The sequence below is a fragment of the Typopeltis vanoorti genome, chromosome 5, assembly GCF_054136105.1.
Source record: "Typopeltis vanoorti isolate ZY-2024b chromosome 5, IOZ_Tvanoo_1.0, whole genome shotgun sequence".
Taxonomy (NCBI): Eukaryota; Metazoa; Arthropoda; class Arachnida; order Uropygi; family Thelyphonidae; genus Typopeltis; species Typopeltis vanoorti.
Window position 1 is genome coordinate 46,355,308 of NC_143553.1, and position 21,536 is coordinate 46,376,843.

The following is a 21,536-nucleotide window of genomic DNA, read 5'->3' on the forward strand; positions in this document are numbered from 1 at the left end:
TTCTTGTTGAATTGCTGACTCCTTGTAAAGCTCGGTGCAATACTTTTTCCATCTTCTGGCTGTGTCATTAGTGTTATTTAAGATCTTGCCAATTTCCTCTGCAATCATATTAAGCTTTGGTTTGAATTTTTTGGTTATATCCTTAACCTTCTTGAATAAATCTGTTGCTTCATTGGAGTTGGAGTGTCTTTCTATTTCTTTGCAGATATTTTGGATATAGCTATTTTTATCTTTTTGATAAGATTCTTAATAACTTTATTCAGGTTCAGGTAATTTGGGTTTTGCCAATCTGTTATTTTAATTTTTTTTTCCTTTTTTTCAGTTAGTTCTAGGGTCTCTTTTGTAATCCATGGACTGCCATTCTTCTTTTTTATTGGGATGTTTTTGGCTGCAGATTTTCCAATGGTTTGTTTTAGGTGTGTCCAATGCGATTCAATGCTTGTTTCCTGAGGTGTGCTTTTTTGTTTCTTGAGCTCTGATTCAATATCCATTGTAAATTTGTTGTCCATTTGTGAAAAGTTGCATCTTTTGTTGCTGTTCTTCTTGTTTGCTTTCAGATGGATCTTTAAATAGAGATTAATAATCGATGATCTGATCTGATCTGATCTGATCTATAGTCTGCACCTGGCAGTGTTTTGGTGTTACTGATTAGTGTCCTCCATCTTCTGTCGATTAAAATGTGGTCGATTTGATTCTTACAATGATTCCCAGGTGCTACCCATGTGTATAGTCTCCTCTTGTGCTGTTTGTACATAGTGTTAGTAATTGCTAATTCCCTTTCAATGCAGAACAATAGTTTTCTCCTTGTTCGTTTCTAATTCCCAGTCTGTATTTTCCAATGATTCCATTTAAGTGATGATCATGTGCATTGAAGTCTCCTAGAACTATTCGAATATCCTTTCTTGGTATTGTATCCATAGTTTCATGATGTTCCATGTTCCTCTCTTTAGGTCTTTGTAGAATTTCTTTCGCTACTTCATCTTCTGCATTTGATGCGAGTGCATAAAGTTGTATCAGCATTGTTGGAATTGGGTTGGTGTTTAGTCTTACTGTTATGATTCTTTTACTGCTTTGCTTATGTTTTTATTAACAATGATTGCAACTCCCTTTTCACTGTCATGGTCTGGACCAGAGAGATTGTTTCCTTTATGTGTTGTAAAATGATCACGTTCTTTCCAGTGAGTTTCAGCCAACCCTAAGATTGGTATCTTATTGTCTTCCATTTCGTTCTGTATTATATCTAGTTTCCCAGATGCAGGAGTCCTCTGATGTTCCATATTCCTATTTTGAAGGTCTTTCCGAGAGTTATTTTGTGATGATCTGATTAGGCGATTTTGTGGGCTGGGATTGTCCTCAGTCTTGTTGATGTCATTATTCCTCAGCCTAGTCAAATTCGGTCTTTTTTACACATTCCTATAGTAATAATAATAAGTGCCTTTAATTAGGAATGTAAGGATTCCATGCAATAAAGTATCCATGTCGATATAAAATTTTTTACATAAACTTTTCCAGATTTTGTAGAACACACATAAAATACACGAAATGTATATAAGGACTGAAAGGAATATCTCTCAAAAAAAAAAAAGAAAAGATAAGGACACAACTAGTTTCGTTGGTAAGCCAACTTCATCAGATGTCAAAGTACAAAGGTACATACAAAAAAAAGACTGACAGAAACCTCCACATAGCCTTTAATGGAATGCGGAGAACCGACCAGGGCTTCTGACCTAATGTCCAATCCTCACCTTCTCGTGGTGCACCCTGTTGGGTATCTATTTGGATACTGAACGAACGAGAATGGGCTGGCAATTTGGGATTTAGCCGACCAAATTGTATTCTTATTGGTTAAACCAAAATAAAAAATGATGGTACAACATGACAGAATTTCATGCCGGCTGGTGCGTCACCCGGTTAAAAAAGGCCCCGTTGTTTTTGCCAGGGAACCAGGGCGAACAGCGAAAAGTCAGCTACTGGAACAAATCTGAAAACAAACCCCAACTCAACATCATCAGAGTTAAAGATCGGTACTATCAACTTAAGAAGCTTGAATGGCAAAGAAATGGCGCTAGCTGAGGAATTAGATAAGTACCAGATCGACATAATAGGGGTGACTGAAACAAAAAAGACCAAAACTGGTGAGATCTTTCTGAGCAATAAATACAAAATGTTATATTCAGGCAATGACAATCAAGGAAAAGAAGGAGTAGCCATAGTATTCAACACAAAATACGAGGCTAATCTTCTTGAATGGCAGTCAGTCTCAAGTAGAGTAATGTGGGCAAATATGAGAATGGGGAACTGGACAATGAGACTTATTTGTGTCTATGGTCCCACAGAAGGTTCTGCTAAGGTTGAAGTGGAGGAGTTTTTTGAGGCTTTAGAAAAAGCAACAGACACAATGAAAAATGAAAAGTTGGTCCTTGTTGGGGATCTAAATAGCAGAGTAGGAAATGATTGTGAGACATACAAAAATATTTTGGGAAAATTTGGAGAAAAGAGCAAAGCTAATAATAATGGCAAATATCTGTTGGATTTCTGCTCAGGACATGGACTGGTTATTACTAACACCATGTTCCAACATAAAAATGTGCACAAATTCACATGGAGAGAAGAGGCTAGGAATAAGAAAAGTCTCATTGACTATGTTATTGTTGATAGTGATGTTTTCTCCCTGGTGCAGGACACCAGAGTGTACAGAGGATTTGAAATTGGAAGTGATCACTATTTAGTTTTGAGCAGGATAAAAGTGAATTTAATATTGAAAAGAATAACATGTAAGAAAGTTTTAAAGCGAATAAAAGTTGAGCAGCTCTCAGATGTGAACTGTAGACTAAAATACACAAAGATTATTGAAGAAAAAATGAAAGAGTTTGAGAACAGGAATCAAACCTTGGAGATTCAGTGGCAAACTCTGAAAAAAACATTGATTGATTCTGCCAGAGAGGCATGTGGTGAGGTTGTCTGTAAGGATAAAAAAAACAGAACTCCCTGGTGGACACAGGAAGTTAAACAGGCAGTGAAGGAAAAGAAGAAAGCATATCAAAAGTTCCTGTCAAATAAGTCAGCTTGTGCGCTTAGAGAATATAGAGACAAATGCAAGAATGCTAAACACTGTGTAAAACTAGCTAAACAAAAGTCATGGGAGGACTTTGGCAAGAATATAGAAAATAAATATCAAGACGGTGGCAAAATATTCTGGAGGTTGTTGAAGAAGCTTAAGAATGGAGGAAAGAGTGCTGTAAAAGGAATTAGAGATGATAAAGGTGACATGAAAACGGGAGAAAAAGATATCCTTGAAGTATGGAGTAATTACTTTGAAAAACTGCTAAATGAAACAAGCAGTGATGACAGCACAGTGGTAAAAAACACTGACCAGGCATGCAGGTCAGGAATACATATCCATACTTGAAGTAGAAAAAGCCATCAATGGCTTGAAATGTGGAAAGGCAGCAGGAGTAGATGATATTCGACCAGAAATGCTGAATTATGGTGGTATAAGAGTCTTACAGTGGCTGCACTGCATAGTTCAGAAAGCCTGGACAGGGGGACGAATTCCCAATGATTGGAGTAGAGCTCTCATAGTACCCATATATAAAAAGGGAAATAAAACTGCATGTGAGAATTACAGAGGTATTTTCCTACTGAGTGTTCCTGGCAAGATCTATGCAAGTATACTTGAGAAACGGTTGAGAAGAATTGTGGAAGAAAAGCTTGGTGAAGAACAAGCTGGATTCAGGCCAAATAGAGGCTGTCAGGATCAGATCTTCACTTTACGAAAAATCATCGAGAAAGCATGAGAATATAACAAAGATCTGTATTTAAGTTTTGTCGATTTGAAAAGGCATATGACAAGGTGCCAAGAGAGAATCTATTCAATACGCTGCAGTTATATGGTGTCAATGGGGCATTATATCAAGCAATACTTAGTCTTTATTTGAGTTGTAAGTCAGCAGTTAGAATTGAAGGACGTACAGGAAGATGGTTTAATGTTAAATCTGGTGTGAGACAAGGATCTACATTATCCCCTCTGTTATTCATTATCTATATGGATCATATTATGAAGGAAAGTGGTATTAAACATGATATCAAAATTGGAGATGTTAATGTCAGCTTTTTGCTTTATGCAGACGATGTTATACTTCTAAATAAATCTGCTACTAGTCTGCAAGATTCTCTGACTAAATTGAATAGCTGTTGTAATAGATATGGTATGAAGGTCAGCAATAAAAAGAAAAAATACAACGAAAATAGGCAGAATCATTGAAAATGTCAACTGTGTTGTGAATGGAGAACCTGTGGAATAAGTAAAACATTTCAGCTATTTAGGCACGATTTTTACTGAAGATGGTAAATTAATTATAGAAATAGACAACAGAATCAGCAAAGCTGGTATGGTAGGAAGTCAATTGAATAAATTCATATGGAATAAGAGAGAAATTAGTCGGAACATTAAATTAGCTGTATACAAGACAGTGTTCAAACCAGTTTTAACTTATGGATCTGAGAGCTGGGTCAGAAGTAAAACACTTGACCAAAGACTAGAGACCACAGATATGAGAGTCCTGAGAAAGATTATAGCGTGAACAGATGGCATCAATGGCAATATCATATTAAAAACGAGGATATTAGGAAAGAACTTGACATTGTCAGCATCCAGGAATGTGTTAGCAGAGCTAATCTCAGGTGGTATGGTCACTTAAACAGAATGGGCGAGGAAAGATTAGCAAAACAAGTGTTCTCTGCCAGGTTGGCAGCAAAACGAGCCAGAGGAAGACCAAGATATAGGTGGATTGATAGGGTACAAAGTGCTTTAGATGATAGAAATATAAGATCTGATAATGTTGGAGTGTTGACAAGTAACAGGCTGATTTGGAGGAAAATTGTAGATAGGAAATTAATAATGATGTAATTTTTTTCATGTAGTACTATCATATCCTGTACACCCCTTGAGTGTACATGGCAGGAATTTGATGATGATGATTATGATGAATAACAGAGCTATCAAAAACTGTAGTTAAGTTTAAATTGGAGTCTGCGCTTCAGTTCTAGCTACATTTATACGCGCGTGTGTGTGATCTCTCGAGAATGCCAGCACTGAACAGCAGAGCTATGCGAATCTGGAAAATTGTAGCTAAGGTTGCTATTCATGTGGGTAGAATCGAGGGTGATTTCTTTTGACTCCAGGATACATCTTTCAAGTTCATCGTAACATTTGTGAATATTAGAAGTTTGATTCCAGTGTATTTGGTGTTGGCAGCCTTCATCAGAGTTTACAGAGAACAAGAAGTGGCTAGTAAGGGCCTGGCTCGAATCCTATTATAAGAGATGTCTCTTTTGTGCTCTTCAAGATGGAGAAAGATTGATTTATCAGTTTGTCTGTAGTAAGGTTTATGACAACTACAAATAATTCTGTATACTCCTGGGAACTGAAGATGGTGATGTTTTTCTTTAGGCCGACTAAGGATAGATCGGAGTTTTGGTAAAGTAGAGAAGCATGTTTTGATGTTGAACTTTTTTAAAATTTTAGTCAGTTTGGGGTAGAGTTCCCTCTTTCCCCAAACTGGCTAATATTTTTGGTAATATTTTGAAATATTATAATAGCTTCATATCACTTTCCTGAAATATAATTGAGACCTAAATACTGTATGTACCATTAGAATTAAAAGTAACTTTTACATTTAGACAGTGAGTCTGTCTTATAACTGGTCACTGCCAATTAAAAAAAAAGAAAAAAAAAAGGAAGGAACATAAGTGATGAACAGCTAATCTGCATTAGTGAACTGTGAATGAACCTAAGGGCAGGTGAAAACTAATTGGCCCAGCTGGTGTGAATAAACAAACTTCCTAATTGGACAGAGACATAATATCCATCATTGAGTCTCTGTCCATTTAGAGAGCTAACTCATTCACAACAGCTGTCCCAAACTCCATTCTTATGCAGGCTAGTGTTCATTGCTTATGTCCTCTTCCTTCCTTCCTCTTTCTAATTAGATGTAACCAGTTATACAGTTGACTGCTAAAATTTTCAGGATATTTTTGTATAGACTGCACATATTTAGTTCACTATGAAGATTTCAGGTACATGACACTAACATAATATTTAAATGTTAATCCTGGATTTTCATTTTTATAATTTCATGCTCTTCATATATGTTTCTTATTATTATTTTATTATTATTTCTTATTATTACTCAACAAGAAATTATATTCCTGTCCTTCATTTGAGCAGAAGCAGAGTTGGCAAGTTTAATGTAGGTCAGCAGTTTGTTACTTATTTCAGTTTGTATGCCAAAATGATGAGTACATGAAAAAGAGTTAAGAACTCTTTACAGGGAAAGTAGAGGTCAGTGTCATTTGAAGAACATGTATGTCTTTGCATGTCAATGAGCAGCAGATAAGCATTTCCAAATCATGTTTTCATTTCATATGCTTTATGTATTTGGTTCCTACTAATCCTTTGTGGTCGGTCATCATTTATGATTTCCTATCATTTCATTTGTATTCTGTGTTTCTGCCATTAACTTTGTTCTGTTTCCTGTGATTGGAGTGGGAGACTCAGTCTTTGTGTCCTTAAATTAATTATGGTGAACCATATGGTATAACAAACTCTGTTTGTTATATTGCATGGTTACTCTAGTGCTTAGGAGTTTGCTATAGTATCTACTATATATATATATATATTTACAGAGTAATTGACTTGGTTAAATGGCATGTTTAAAATTATTAATTGACTTAAACACCGAGAAAAATTACAAGAGATTTAATAAAGTTTCACTACTAGTTTCATCGGAAATGCCGACTTCGTCAAGTGACTACAGTACCATGGAGAAAACAACATCTTAAAAATACATCCTAAGTAGGTTTGCATCCTGTGTTGGTAGATTGGAGGCAGGAAGGATTATGGATACCAAACATAGTTTAGCTTCTTTGCTCTCGAAAAAAAGTACGTTAGAAAACAGCCTAGAGTCTTCATTAGACAATATATCTTGGAATGAGACTAAATCTATTAGTGCACTTTTTGCTGCTAGAACCCAAAACACCAATAAATATAAAGTGATTAGGAAATTTGATTCCATCAAACATATGCAAGACCGTTTATCCTCTAATATTGCATCACACACTCTTAATAATGTTATTGTTAATAAATCCTCATGTATTCTTACAATGGCAGAAATAAATGTACTCTCCAAGGGGCTTAATTTCATCCCTTCATCTAGATCATAGGTTCACAAACTTTTTCGGGCCACCGCCCACTTTGCAAGACATAAATTTTGTAACGCCCCCCCCCCCCCATTATATAAATTATATAAAATTGGGTATATTTTTGTACAAATCAATTAGAAAAGTGGTTTTATATATTTTATATATATTTTGAAATGAAATATAACGAATATATTTGCTACTGTAAACATAATCTATTATACACACATATATACATGCTCTATTTTCTCATTGACATAGAAAATTGATAAAAAAAATTGATCGTGCAAGATGGGCATAAGATGAATTAAAATGCAATATTTAAATTTTAAATTATCTAATCTCAAAATCACGAAAATAATTAATTTTTAAATATATATTAATAATTTCTTCTATAAAGAGCCGCCGACCCCTAGAACACCTGAATGCCCCCAAATGCTCCTGATCCCACTATAGCCCCTCCTAGAAGGCTTCAGTGCCCACTGGAGGAACGGTACCACCCACTTTGGGAACCTATGATCTAGATCTATTCCTAAAGAACTTTTTCTTACGAAAATAGAAAAAGCTGCCTCCAATCTACCAACACAGGATGCAAACCTACTTAGGATAGAAGCTATATTTGCAGTCAACAACAATAGTAGACCTCCCACTAACAACATCTCTTGTTCGGAGAGAAAAGCTATTTATCAACTGCAGAATAATAAAGATATCATCATTTTGCCAGCTGATTAAGGGAACGCCACTGTCATCTTGAATAGATCAGATTATTGCATCAAGATCTGTGAATTATTAGATTATAATACTTACTCTGAACTTCAAAGAGACCCCACGAGAGAACTACATAACCTTACAAATAATTTCCTCAAATCCACCTTAGAATTACCTAGGAAAATCTGCCTATCACTCTGCTCTCTTCATCCACTTATTCCCTGTTTATATGGGCTTCCAAAGATCCACAAAGAAAATACTCCTTTTAGACCAATAGTTGAAGGCATTGACTCCCCTACATAAAATCTCTCAAAATATCTTGCTTCCTCCTTAAAACATCTCACAGGAAAATCCTTTTCATACATCAAAAACTCGGCTTATTTTGTTTCGAAGATAAAGAACATCCAACTTGACGAAGCAGACAGAATGGTAAGCTTCGACATAGTCTCACTATTCACCAACATTCCAACCCAGGAAGTCCTTAGTCTTTTAAAAAACAAGTTATCTAAAAAGATTTTAGCCTTACTTGTGCATTGTGTGGATTCAGGCTACTTCTTATTTGAAGACAAGATCTACAAACAGAAACAACAGTTTGGCAATGGGTAGCCCGTTGTCTCCAGTGTTAGCCACCATTTTTCTGGAAGATTTTGAGGAAAAGGCCATTTCCTCATTGACACCTGAAACCCAAAATCTGGCTATGTTACATGTACGACATTTTCCTACTTTGGGTGCATGGCCCAGAAAACTTACAAACCTTTCTGGATCATTTTCATCAAAATATAAACTTCACGTCCAAATCAGAAGTTAATGGTGTTTTAGCTTTTCTAGATATAAAACTGAACAACAGGTGGTCTCAAGATTTCTATCTTTAGAAAGCCAACATACACACACACACACACCAATAGATACCTACACGCTTTGTCTCACCACTACCACCACCCATCCACCTTCAGAAATTAGGAATTATTTCCACACTAGCTCATCGGGCGAGAACCTTGTTGTCAGAAGAAGAGGAACTTCAACAAGAACTTAGTTACCTCAAAAGGACTTTCTTAAATAATGGTTACTCTCCTAAAAATATCTATAATCATCTTAGTGTACGTTAGTAATGAAGATAACTCAAACCCAACAGCCTACATCTCCCTACCGTATATAAGTTCTCTTTCTCCTAAACTAGCGAAAATCCTGAAGAAATTTAACGTTAAAACATATTTCTCCACCTTTCCAAAACTCCAATCTTATCTCAGTCAACCTAAAGTAAAACACAACCTTCTTCAGTTCCCAGGAGTATACAGAATCATTTGCAGTTGTGGCAAACCATATTATGGCCAGATAGAAAAGTCCCATCTCTCTTTGCCTAGAAGAACACCAACGTGACATTTCTTATAACAGAGTCCGTGCTATTGCCCTATCCAGCCACGCTTTATTCTCAACCAGTACCAATGTTGAAGGAAGACAACATCAAATAGACTGGAACTCAACTTCAAACATCCATAAATGCTCCGATGAATTAGAAAGACGTATTTTGGAATCCAAAGAAATAGCTCTCGCCCTTGCCCATCTAAACAGCAATCTCAGTTACAGCCTATCCGATTCACATAGCGCTGTAATCCAGTTTTGTTGCACTCGTGATATCATTCACACGCACAGTGCTTCATGCCAGAACTAACGCTCGGACTCAATTTCAAACATAACTACTACTTGTTCTAAACTCTGTTTTGTCTAAAGTACAATATATTTTTAAGATGTTGTTTTTTCCATGGTACTGTAGTCACCTGACGAAGTCGGCATTTCCGATGAAACTAGTAGTGAAACCTTATTAAATCTCTTTTATTTTTTCTCAGTGTTTAAGTCAGTTAATAATTTTAAACACACATACAATGCATTAATAATTAAAATAATTCAGTTATGTTGCTTACTTTGTTTTTATTCATATTTTATATAGTTTTTTTTAACACATTTTTGTTGATGTTCAAGCAGAAGGGATTTGTGGCTAAAATTTTTGCTGCACATCACTAATTCATACATGATTAATTATTTGTCATTGCTACAACACTGCATGACAGAAAGTCTGATAAAAGCCTATGATGATTTTGAGCTCCTCTGAAGCATTTCCAGATGTTCAGCTACCCAATGTGGATTATTATTTAATGTCTAGCTGGTGGGGGATAAAGGATTTTTTAATGGGACTCCTACCCACACAAGGTTTTTTTGTAAACTTTTAGCACATTTCATACTATGCTATGGGTGGGTTAAGGATTTTTTTTGTGTGATATTAATTGTAATTTTTTTTGTATTTTTCAATTTCCATTCCATTCAGATGGACCTTAGTAAAAAGATAAGAACACAGTATTTTACTTCCTGACTGAACTCCAATCTAGTTCTAGAAATTATGAATAATATTGCATTTGCATATAATAAACAAGCTGAAATCTTGATTATGACTAATATCCTGAATATAACAATAGGATATGTTTACTGATTTCACTCAGTCAAATTGAATAAGATATAAATGAGCAAGAAATTTATTAAGAATTTAATTCCTGAAAACTGAATTTACACAAAATATTTTACAATTTTAATTAGAGATTGAAGTTTACAAAAAGGACTTTTTGTGAAGTATAAGGAATATAATAATACTACTTAAATAATGTCAAATTTATTTCAAATATTTATTTTAACTAGGAGAGAATCTTCTTAGAAAAATTAAATGAAAACCATGAGTTGTCTATGAAAAGATTAGGAGAAACGCATCGAGAAAGAATTGCCCTTTTAGAAAAACAGTTCCTTCAACAAAAACAACAACTACTTAGAGGTTAGTTTATGTGTAGTCTTAAGGCTTTGAAAGAATGATTGAGAAATATCAAAACCAATTATTTTATATATTTCATCAAAAGTGAAAATTACAATTTCTGCTTTCAGTCTATAAATTTATTATAGTTTTAAAAATTTTTTTAATTTTTTCCTATATATATATATTCTTGTGAGTTCTATAATTTTTTACCATATAAAATATTAAAAGATAAAAATATAACCCAGTTAAACATTAAATAAAGATGTGAGTCAGCATGATTGTGTAGAATCAATTACAGCTGTCCATTTTGAATGATCGTCATTAGATTGCAAGAGAAAAAAAGAAGGTGATATATGTTATTATTATTTATATGGATACTTCATGGAGTCAAAGACTAATTGCAGGAGATCCAAAAAAATCCATTAACACAATACCTACCATACATCTTAAAGTGTTGGGGTGCTCATAACTATCTCTGGCAATCCATTCCACTCGTTCACCACTTTCAAAGTAAAGACCCTGCTCTTTTAGAGATACTTGTGCCATAGAATTACTATTTATTATTTACACGAAAACACAAGGAATAAGTAATACTGTTTATTTAGATAAAACCAGATATTTTAACCTGAAAATTCCAAGCCATTTTCAGTGACAATGATTGTTTATTACAGCATAGAATGCCAACACTGCCAGTGAATTAAAACAGAAAGAGCCGCATATAGTAGCAAATGATATAACTGATATCGATGATTAAACATTGTTTAATCATTGATAACTTTAAACATTGATTAAAAAAAACCTTATTGATGTGTTAATCTGTTAAGACTTTCCCATATTTTTGATAAAGATAGGCAGTTGTTAAAATTCAAATTTTGACGCTAAATAAGGCCTCAGCACTCTCTTTAAACAAACGCTCAAAATTGTACTGACACCAGTGAAGTAAGCAAGTTTCAGACCAAAGAATATTGTGGTCCTTGTCTATTCCATGTTGAACAAAGCCAGATTTATCAGATTTTATGTAGTAAATATAAGATTCATATTCTTGTATTCTCTTTTCTCTTGAGCATCAAGTTTGTCTGAAGTAGGATAGATGCCAATCACAGTGAACTTGGTATTCACTAGGGAGCAACAGAGGGGAGCATTTATTTTTTGAAGAGGGGAAAACCAGTTGATAATTTATTGATAGGTATAAAAGTAGCCACTAAGTTGTATTTCTTCAGAATTCTAGAAATCTGTTTTCAGATGCCTGAAATGTATCAGATTGGAACTCATTGTATACTGTTTCCCTGTTATTTAAGTTAGCTTTGTAGGAGTCAAACAGATGTTGTGTAGTCCTTTCTGAGAAGCCATTTAATTTCGTATACCATTTAATGTTTAAGAGCTCTTCCTGTAATTGATGAGAGTAGAACAAATAATGTTAGCATGTTGAAAAGTTATTATAATTCCTGTCATTTGAGAAGGATGGTGAGTATATTGCAGAAGAATGTAGTGCCCAGTGAAAGTAGGTTTTCAATACACTGATGTAGTTATTTCACTTGATGGTGAATGGATGAGAAGAATATATAGAAAGGATATAATTTGTTGTCTCTTTTAATTTCCATAGTGAATTTAATACATGGATGCAAAGCATTTATGGTAACTAAAAAAGTTGGTAAAGTTTCTATATTGTGAGATCACCCAGCAGAATCTATGTATACCAAATGTCATCTATGTATACCAAACCCAAAATGAAGTTTTGACGGTGTATGGATGCAAAAAGGATGTCTTCTATATTTCCTTTTTAACATTGAATGAAACTTATTTAATCTATCCAGCAAAGATACTAATAATCTCTGCTTTTCATCCATAATACTTAAATCCATGCTTCCTCCATCTAATATCTCATCTGTTGAAATGAAAGGTTTACATTCCCTAGGATGGAATAGTCACCTTATTATCACCAAAGCTGACAAGGGAAAGCTACAGTAGTCATGGATTCTGCAAATTACAAAAGGAAAATTTCTCTTTTACTAGGGTGAAAGATGTACCAGAAACTGGATCATAACTCCACCAGCAGACAATTTAAGAAATTAAATTCACTTCCAGACGTAGTTATATGTCTTGAGGCAGACACCATACAAAAGCTAAATATTATTGCATGAACAGTGGTTTACCAAAGATTCATAAGAAAAGACAATCTACTTCATCCAGTAGTGGACTGCATAGATTCTCCTACATATCACATAGCCAAATTTTTAGAGCACATACTAAAAGCTCATATTGGCAAGTCCCGCTGATTTATAAAAAAATCATCCGATTTCCTAGATAAACTGAAAAATGTTTCCCTACAACCCACTCATCTGATGGTAAGCTTTGATATAAAATCCCTATTTACCAATGTACCGCTTAAGGAGACATTACATTTACCTTCTAAATCATTCCCACAGGATATAGTGAAATTATTCGACTCTATAATGCATTCTGGATACTTTGTTTCTCAAAACAAGTTCTACAACCAAATGGAAGGAACTACCATGGGAATTCTACTCTCTGCTACTCTCGCCAACTTTTATTTAGAGTATCTAGAAGGTGTGATTAACCTGATAAAAATTTATCAGGTTTATCACACCTCTCTCTCATAAAAAATTAAGAAAAAGAAAGGTGTGAGTAAGGCCACAAAAGTTAGAATTGTCAGAGCAATGGTATTTCCAGTAGTGATGTATAGATGTGAAAGCTAGATTATTAAGAAAAAAGACAGAAAGTGAATGGATTCATTTGAATTATGGACGAGGAGGAGGATATTATTGAGAATCCCATGGGCTGCAAGAATGACCAATAAGAAGATTTAGCAAAAAGACAGAATACTTCTTGCATGTGATGATTGCTAAACAGAAGTTGATGTACTTAGGACATATTATGCAAGTTGATGAATCATTGGAAAAGACAATTATGTTTTGGGTAGATTGAGGGAATGAGAAGAAGATAAAGACCACAAATGAGTTGGATGGACAACATAAAAGAACTTACCAACTTGAACTTACAATTGCTGAAAGAAAGGACAAGAGGCTGAGTGGGATGGAGAGCCTTTCTGCACAAGATCACCAATAGTCAAAAATGACTAGATGGCTCATAATAACAACAACAAAGATGACATTTTTGCTGTGCAGCCTCATAATAAAGAAACTTTACTAACTTTTATATACTTTTCATCCAGGTATTAAATTCACTATGAAAATTGAAAGAAACAACAAATTATTCTTTCTAGATATTCTTCTCATCCGTTCACCATCAGGTTAAATAACTACATCAGTATATCGAAACCTACTTTCACATGACGCTACATTCTTCAGCAATCTGCTTACCATTCTTTTCAAAAGAGTAATTACAAAAACTTTCTTACAACATGTTAAAACTCTTTGTTCTACTCCACATCAATTACAGATAGAATTCTTCAACATTAAATAGTATATGATATTAAATGGCTTCTCAGAAAGGACCATGCAACATCTGTTTGAATCCTACAAACTTAACTTAAATAACAGGGAAACAGTACATGGAGTTCCAATCTCATACATTTCAGGCATCTCAGAAGAATAGATTTCCAGAATTCTGAAAAAATACAACTTAGTGGCTACTTTTATACCTGTCAACAAATAATCAACATGTTTTTCCCTCTTCAAATGATAAACACTTTCCTATTTTGCTCCCTAGTGTATACAAAGTTCCTTGTGATTGCCATCTATCCTATCAGACAAACTAGATGCTCAATAGAAAAGAGTAAGCAAGAACATCAGTCTTATATTTACTATGGGAAATCTGATAAATCTGGTGTAGCTCAACATGGAGTAGACACAGTCCACAATATTCTTTGGTCTGAAACTCGCTTACTTCATCAGTATCAGTACAAATTTGAGCGTTTATTTAAAGAAAGTGCTGAGGCCTTACTTTACTGCTCGAACTTGAATCAGAATAATTACCTATCTTTATCAAAAATATGGGAAAATTTTATTAGATTATTAACACATCAATAAGGTTTTTTTAATCGATGTTTATAGTTATTGATGATTAAACAATGTTTAATCATTGATATCAATTACACCATTTGCTACTGTATGTATAATATAACATCATGCAGCTCTTTCTATTTTAATTCAATGCATTGTTGGCATTCTACACTATAATAAACAGTCATTGTCACCGAAGATGGCCTGTATTTTTCAGGCAGAAATATCTGGCTTTATCTAAATAAATAGTATTCCTTATTCCTTGTGTTTTTATATAAATAAAAAGTAGTAAGTAAAGAACCTAGTCTGCACATCCTTACTAATCACACTCTTCCAAGTGTAACTCTTTGTTTTCTTCTACTCCCCATATATTGAAAAATTTATTTTGTGTCAATCTTATAAAATCCCTTTAGTAAAGTATAAATTTCTATCATATCACCCTCTCCTCTACCTGTTATCTGAACTCTGCAACCACACACCTTCATTCTATTTTCATAGCGAACATTCCACAGATCCATGAGCTTAGTCATTCATCTCTGAATCCACTAGAAATGCAGATGACCAAATCTGGACTCAGTAGTCAACATGTGGCTGAATCATAGCCTTATAAAGAGGGATAATAACCTCCCTATCTTTACTTGTCAGTGTGTTCTTTGACATCCAAGTAATCCTCTGAGCTATTATTATTATTATGGACTACTCCAAGGAGTCCTTAGACTCATCGAGGGAAGCCCTAAACATCATGTCAAGAACTATCTAACATTTGCACAGTATCTAGCATACTTTGCTTTGAACTCATTCATAGTCATGGCAACCTTTTCCACTCATTCACAATTCTGTAAGCAAAAAACCTGTTTCTAACACTCTTGCTAACTATTTTACTCAGTTTCCATGGATGGCCTCTAGTTCCCCACCACCAGACCTGTTCTGAAATATTTCCTCTGAATTAATCTTGTAAAAATCCCTCAGTAATTCGTATGTCTCAATCATATTACCCCTCTTCTGCCTATCAACCAGTTTCTGTAACCCATAAATCTTCAACCTGTTCTCGTAAGGTTCATTCCATGGACCTGCTACCATTGTTAGATGCTGAATGGAGAACTTCTTGACAAGTTATTCACTCAGGATCTAACATGTAAGCCTCACAAAATTACAAAGAAATTTGCATAATACCTGCTTACCATTGGAAGGTGAGAAACATCTACGTTGTTGTATATGAAAGTATGTATCAGCATGAGTAATATATTGGAATTTATTTATTGTAAAACGGAAAGCTAAAAATCAAGAATAATGTCAGATTAGCATTTCGTGTAAAGGAATAATGGCTTAATTTTTGTATTATCCAACTATCATAAAATCGTAAGTCGCTAGGTAAGAAATGACTAATAGGATCAATGGTCACGTCTAAACCGCAAGTACCTGTCATAATGCCGAAGGCTGTAGCTTACTGGGAAGGCTGACGTAAGCGCTTTTCCTCGAAAACAACACCTAATAGCAAGGAGGGAAAGTAAGGGGATCAACCTAAGGGCGATGTAAGCTATGGATCGTGTGAAAAACAATACAGAAAAGAGGGCACTGAGAAAAAGTATTTAAGGCAATATGCGCCAAGCTCAAGGCTTTTTTCCTGTTTTCTTCGGGGATTTTGGAGATCGAGGACTCTCGACGAGTGATTGGAGATAGGACAAGCCGAGGGTGCTATGTCGACGACAGCCAGCCGTATTCATGACCTACGCTGAGAGGTATTCCGCAGAGATCCGTACGAGAATCAATAGCTCATGCAGAATGGTGCCAAACGCTGAACGTCTCACCTGAGTGAACGGAGAAAGCTCATAGCAACAGCCATTTCTTGATTTGTGTCCGGTAGCAGAGAACGGAACAACTCAGTCACAAGATGAAGGATGACCCGAGCAACACATGGCAGCTAATAGACCTTCGGAGGGACTTTGTAAAGTAAAGATTTTTTGTTTTATATCTTGAGATTGTTTGAAGGTAGAATTTGTGTCTTGATAAAGCAAGACTGAGGACATTTTAGAGAACTTTGATAGGATAGAGTAATTAATACAGCCAATTCTATTAGACAAAGAATTGTATATCATAAATCTCTAACGTGTATATGATTGAAATAGTGAAAACCCCTTGTTAATTGAGTAAACTTAACTAAGAGAGAAATGATTTGAGAAATATCTATTTAAAGTAAATGTGAATGAAGGAACTTGACTTGAGTGTAACATTGTTTAAATTATCATTGTATTACATGATTTTGCATGTCAGTTTATGCGAGAAAGTCAGATTAGTATTGAACACTTTGTATAGATAAGCATAAGACATCAACTTAGCTAGAAATTCAGACATTTTGATAACTTGATACAAGATTTAATGTACCTGTCTTTTAGTATTAATAAACATGTCTTGTTATTTGAATCTGAATCTTGCCTGAATTCGAGGTGTCAACCTACCACTTATAAAATTCGAACCAAATAGCGGGGAAACAATTTAGAAAATTATATAATAGAGATTAGATCTTAGTTCACAACTGCAAGGAACCGAGATCTATATACTCGCGTGTGAATTTAGATTAACATACATGCCTAAAACCTAGGAATATTTCCCTGAGCCTGAATTATATTCTTGTTATAGGAAGCTGGCTGGTGCAGTTAAAATATAAATTTGCCAGTTTCTGAAGAGGAAATATCCCTAGAGGTCAAACTGGGTTATATATTAAGGAGAAAGATATAAAATTTAGGTAGAAGGATATAGAGAAGACTGGATCAATTTGGATCATACTTAAATGCGTACTCTAATAAGGAAATGAAAATACGGAGCCATGTAACACCATCTTGGTCACTTGCCTCTGGTTCCTCTCCACCTCCTTTTCATCACCAAGAAACTCTAGCACCCAGATCTGCATACAGTAATCAAGATGGGGTCTTATCAAGACTCGATAAAGAGGAACAATGACCTGCTTGTCTCTGCTTGTTAAAGCATTCTTCAGTAACCAAGTAATTTGATGAGTTGCTTTTGCTATGTACTATTCACCAACACTCCAAAGTCTTTATCTTTGTCAGTTTCCTGGAATATAGTTCTGATTTTATTTTGCCAACTCTTGCAATATGTCCTCCAAAGTTCAATCTCTATCCATCATCACCTCCAGATCCCTAGCCTCATCAATTTCCTGTAATCTAGTACCATCAGTATGATATGAAGTATGTAATCCTATCCCAAAATGCATTACTTTACATTTTACAATTTTAAATTGACAACCATTTTCCTTTACTCATACTGCCAATTTATTTAAATAATTCTGCAAGATATTTATATCACCTTTATCAAGTATTGCCCTCCCCAGTTATGCATCATCAGCAAACAACTAAATATCCTCCTTCAAGGAGTAGTTAGTGGTCCTGATACAGAGCCATGGGACACTTCACTAGTCACTGTCATTTGCCTTGATTCCACTCCACTGTACATCACTCTCTGATTTCTATCAACCAAGCCAATCTCCTATCCATGCTGCCAACTACATTTCCATTTGCTTCAACATATGTAATAATATAATAGTTTTCCATGTGGTATTCTGTCAAATGCCTTCGCAAAGTCCAGCAAGTATCATGGTATAGCCATTTCTTTTATCCAATTCTGCTGTCACCTTATTATAAAATGTGAATAAATTACTGAGGTGGGACCTACCTTTTTACAAAGCCATGCTACCCCATATAAAGTATCACATTCCTCTCCACCCATTCCTGAATTTTACTTTTAACCAACTTTTCCAGTATTTTAACCACCACTCCAGAGATACCAATTGGTCTGTAATTTATTACTTCTGTCTTGGAGCCACTTTTATGTAATGGAACTATCTTACCCCTCCTCTTACTCCATTAGAACATTGCCAGGGCTGAGACTTAGATTAATCAACTTCATCAGAGGCACTATCAGTTCAGTTGTACATTCTCATAGCACACAAGCAGACATACAGTCCAGGATCACGGCTGTATTCAGATTAAAATTTTTCAATGTACTGAGTTCTCCAGTTCATCTACCTCATGCTCACATCAGTCTCGGTCACCTCAGTAACTGTAAAGCTTCCACCTGAATGATATACTCTTGTGAAGTGCTCACTTAGTAACTGAACTATTTCTTCTGCTTCTGTCACTTTCCTGCCATCAACACTGATTAAGGTTATGTTACCATAATCATTCTTTCTCCTACTTCATACTTAGCAAAAAAAAAAAACTGTTTCAATTTACTTTGGCCTGCTTAGCTAATTTTTTTTAATCAAAATCTGATATATCCTTCCTTACCATATTTGTTACTTGGGAGAAGAATCTTCAATAGTAGTTGAGCGATTCTTCTTGCTTCTTCCCATCACTACCCTCCACAAAAATTTGGTATTATTTCAACCCTGGCACATCGAGCCAGATCTTTACTAACAGATGACACAGAAATTGAAAATGAACTCCATTTACTAAAAAGGACTTTTGTCAACAATGGTTTCTCTCTTAAAAAGATTGATAATTTTTTCTCTTTCCATCATTCAACTGCTATTGAAGATTCTTCTCCCCCGAGAGCTTTTATATCGTTGCCATACATCAGCTCTCTCTCCCCAAAACTGGCAAAAATTCTTAAGAAATTCAACATTAGAACTTGCTTCACTATGTTTCCAAAACTTTGTTCCATACTAAGTAGACCTAAAGTGAGGCATCTTCCTATTCAGTATCCAGGAGTCTACAAGATTTTGTGTGAATGTGGCAAACCATATTACGGCCAGACAGCTAAATCCATCCTTTTACATATGGAAGAACACCAAAGAGACATCTCCTACAATAGGACCAGGTCCAGCGCTTTTTCTGGCCGCAAACTTCTAATATCCATGTCTGTTATGAACTTGAAAGAAAGATTATCGAATCCAGAGAAATATCGCTTGATTCATCCCATATTAACAACAGCCTTAGCTACAATCTTTCTGATGCACACATTGCCACTGTCCAGTATTGGCGCACTCGTGACAGCTCATGCACGTAGTCAACTTCAATTGGAACTCAAGCACACATTCCTGTTTTAAATGTACTATTGTGTTTTATACTAGATCTGTTGATGTAATTTTATCATGCCTCTGTTATTTTATATAATTCTTTGCCTGTGATACCTGAAGAAGTTGATTTATTCAATGAAACATTAAACCTTTTCTTTTTCATTCTTGGTATATACCATTCAAACTAATTTTTTTATAACATTATCTACCGAGTAAATATGAACGATAATATATATATATATATATATATATATATATGTATGTATGTGAAAAAGCTTTAATGACTGATACCGAGAGATAAAAAGATGACATGATATATTTGAAAAAATACTACTAGTACACTAGTTTCATTGAATTGATCAACATCTTCAGGTATCACAATCAAAGAAGGATATAAAGAATTACAGAGACTTAAAATTGTAATAACAGAACAAGTACAAAAAGACAGTAGCATGTTTGAAAACAAAATGTGAGCTTGAGTTCCAAACAAACATATACTACGCGCTGTCGCGAGTGTGCCAGTACTGAACAGAGGCAACGTGTGCATCAGAGAGATTGAAACTCAGGCTGTTGTTGATATGAGAGGAATCAAGAGAAAAAATCGAGAGGGGGGAGCACCATTAGTACTTTAGGAACAACAGTAGTTTCTTATCTCTTGCCTCATTTGCTTTTTGTAATGCCTGCGTGCACGTGCCATATTTCTATGTTCCCATTAAGATGACAATGTGACATTGCCGAAATATAGGAAGCATTTATTAAAGTTTCTTTTAATTAATATTCCAGTATACATTGCAGATTCCTTAAATAATTTAATAGTCATGTGTTGCCAACGTATAAGCCTTTCTACAAGAATTTAATAATATAAACTGGACAAACCTTGGTATAAAAATTAATAATAAACTTAGCACACCTAAGATATGCAAATGATATAATTTTTGCAAACACTCCAGAAGACCTTAATATAATGATAGAAGACCTATATAATGAAAGCAGAAAAGTTGGTCTAAAGATAAACAGAGAAAAAACTAAAATTATGTTTAATCATTTTGTAACACCAAAAAAACATAATAATAGAAAACAATTTCTTGGAAAGAGTCTCTTCATATACATACTTAGGTCATCTCGTTGATCTAAACTGTGGACTCCAAAAGGAAATAAATAGGAGAGTTCAACTTGCCTGGAGTGCATTTAGAAAATTGAAAAGCACTTTCAAAACAATGATGTCCCACTCTGTTTAAAAAGGAAGACATTTAACCAGTGTATACTTCCAGTCATCTCATGTGGTTGTGAAACTTGGTCGCTAACATAAGCACTGGCAAATAAATTAACAACAACTCAAAGAAAAATGGAGAGGTTGATGCTAGGCATCACATTAAAAGATAAGAATCCAGACTCACATCACTGACATCATTCTTCACCACAAGCCACTAAAATGGAAATGGGCTGGACATCCATCCAGAAGAGAAGATGAACAAGGACCACCATACTAATGAACTGGATTCCTAAAGAGGGGAAATGAGGCTGAGGATGTCCTAAAAGAAGGTGGATTGATGAATTGTCAAATTTTTTTGGGGAAAGAATTGGAGGAGGCCTTCGTCTAGCAGTGGACAGAAAATGGCTGAAAAGAAGAAGATATTCTACCCACTTAACCTTTCTCCATAAGAGTTAACTATAAATAGGCCCATAGATAATCCACGATCTTAAATCTAATATAACAATTGTCATGTTAAATTAGGACATCATTTTTACTATAATAAAACTATCTATATGAAAGAATGTTTCTCTAATGTTGTCTTAAATAGAATATAGCTTTGATGTA

The 21,536-nt window shown here is 34.8% G+C and overlaps 1 protein-coding gene across 1 annotated transcript in view; it reads left to right on the forward strand.

Annotated features, from left to right (window-relative positions):
* Window positions 1-21,536, forward strand: part of LOC150106355 (serine/threonine-protein kinase 10-like) — a 413,234-nt gene that overhangs the window by 278,968 nt on the left and 112,730 nt on the right. The window contains exon 17 of the mRNA XM_090393096.1: window positions 10,594-10,723. Within this exon, the coding sequence (XP_090249222.1) occupies window positions 10,594-10,723 (130 nt within the window). The remainder of the gene's footprint in view (window positions 1-10,593; window positions 10,724-21,536) is intronic.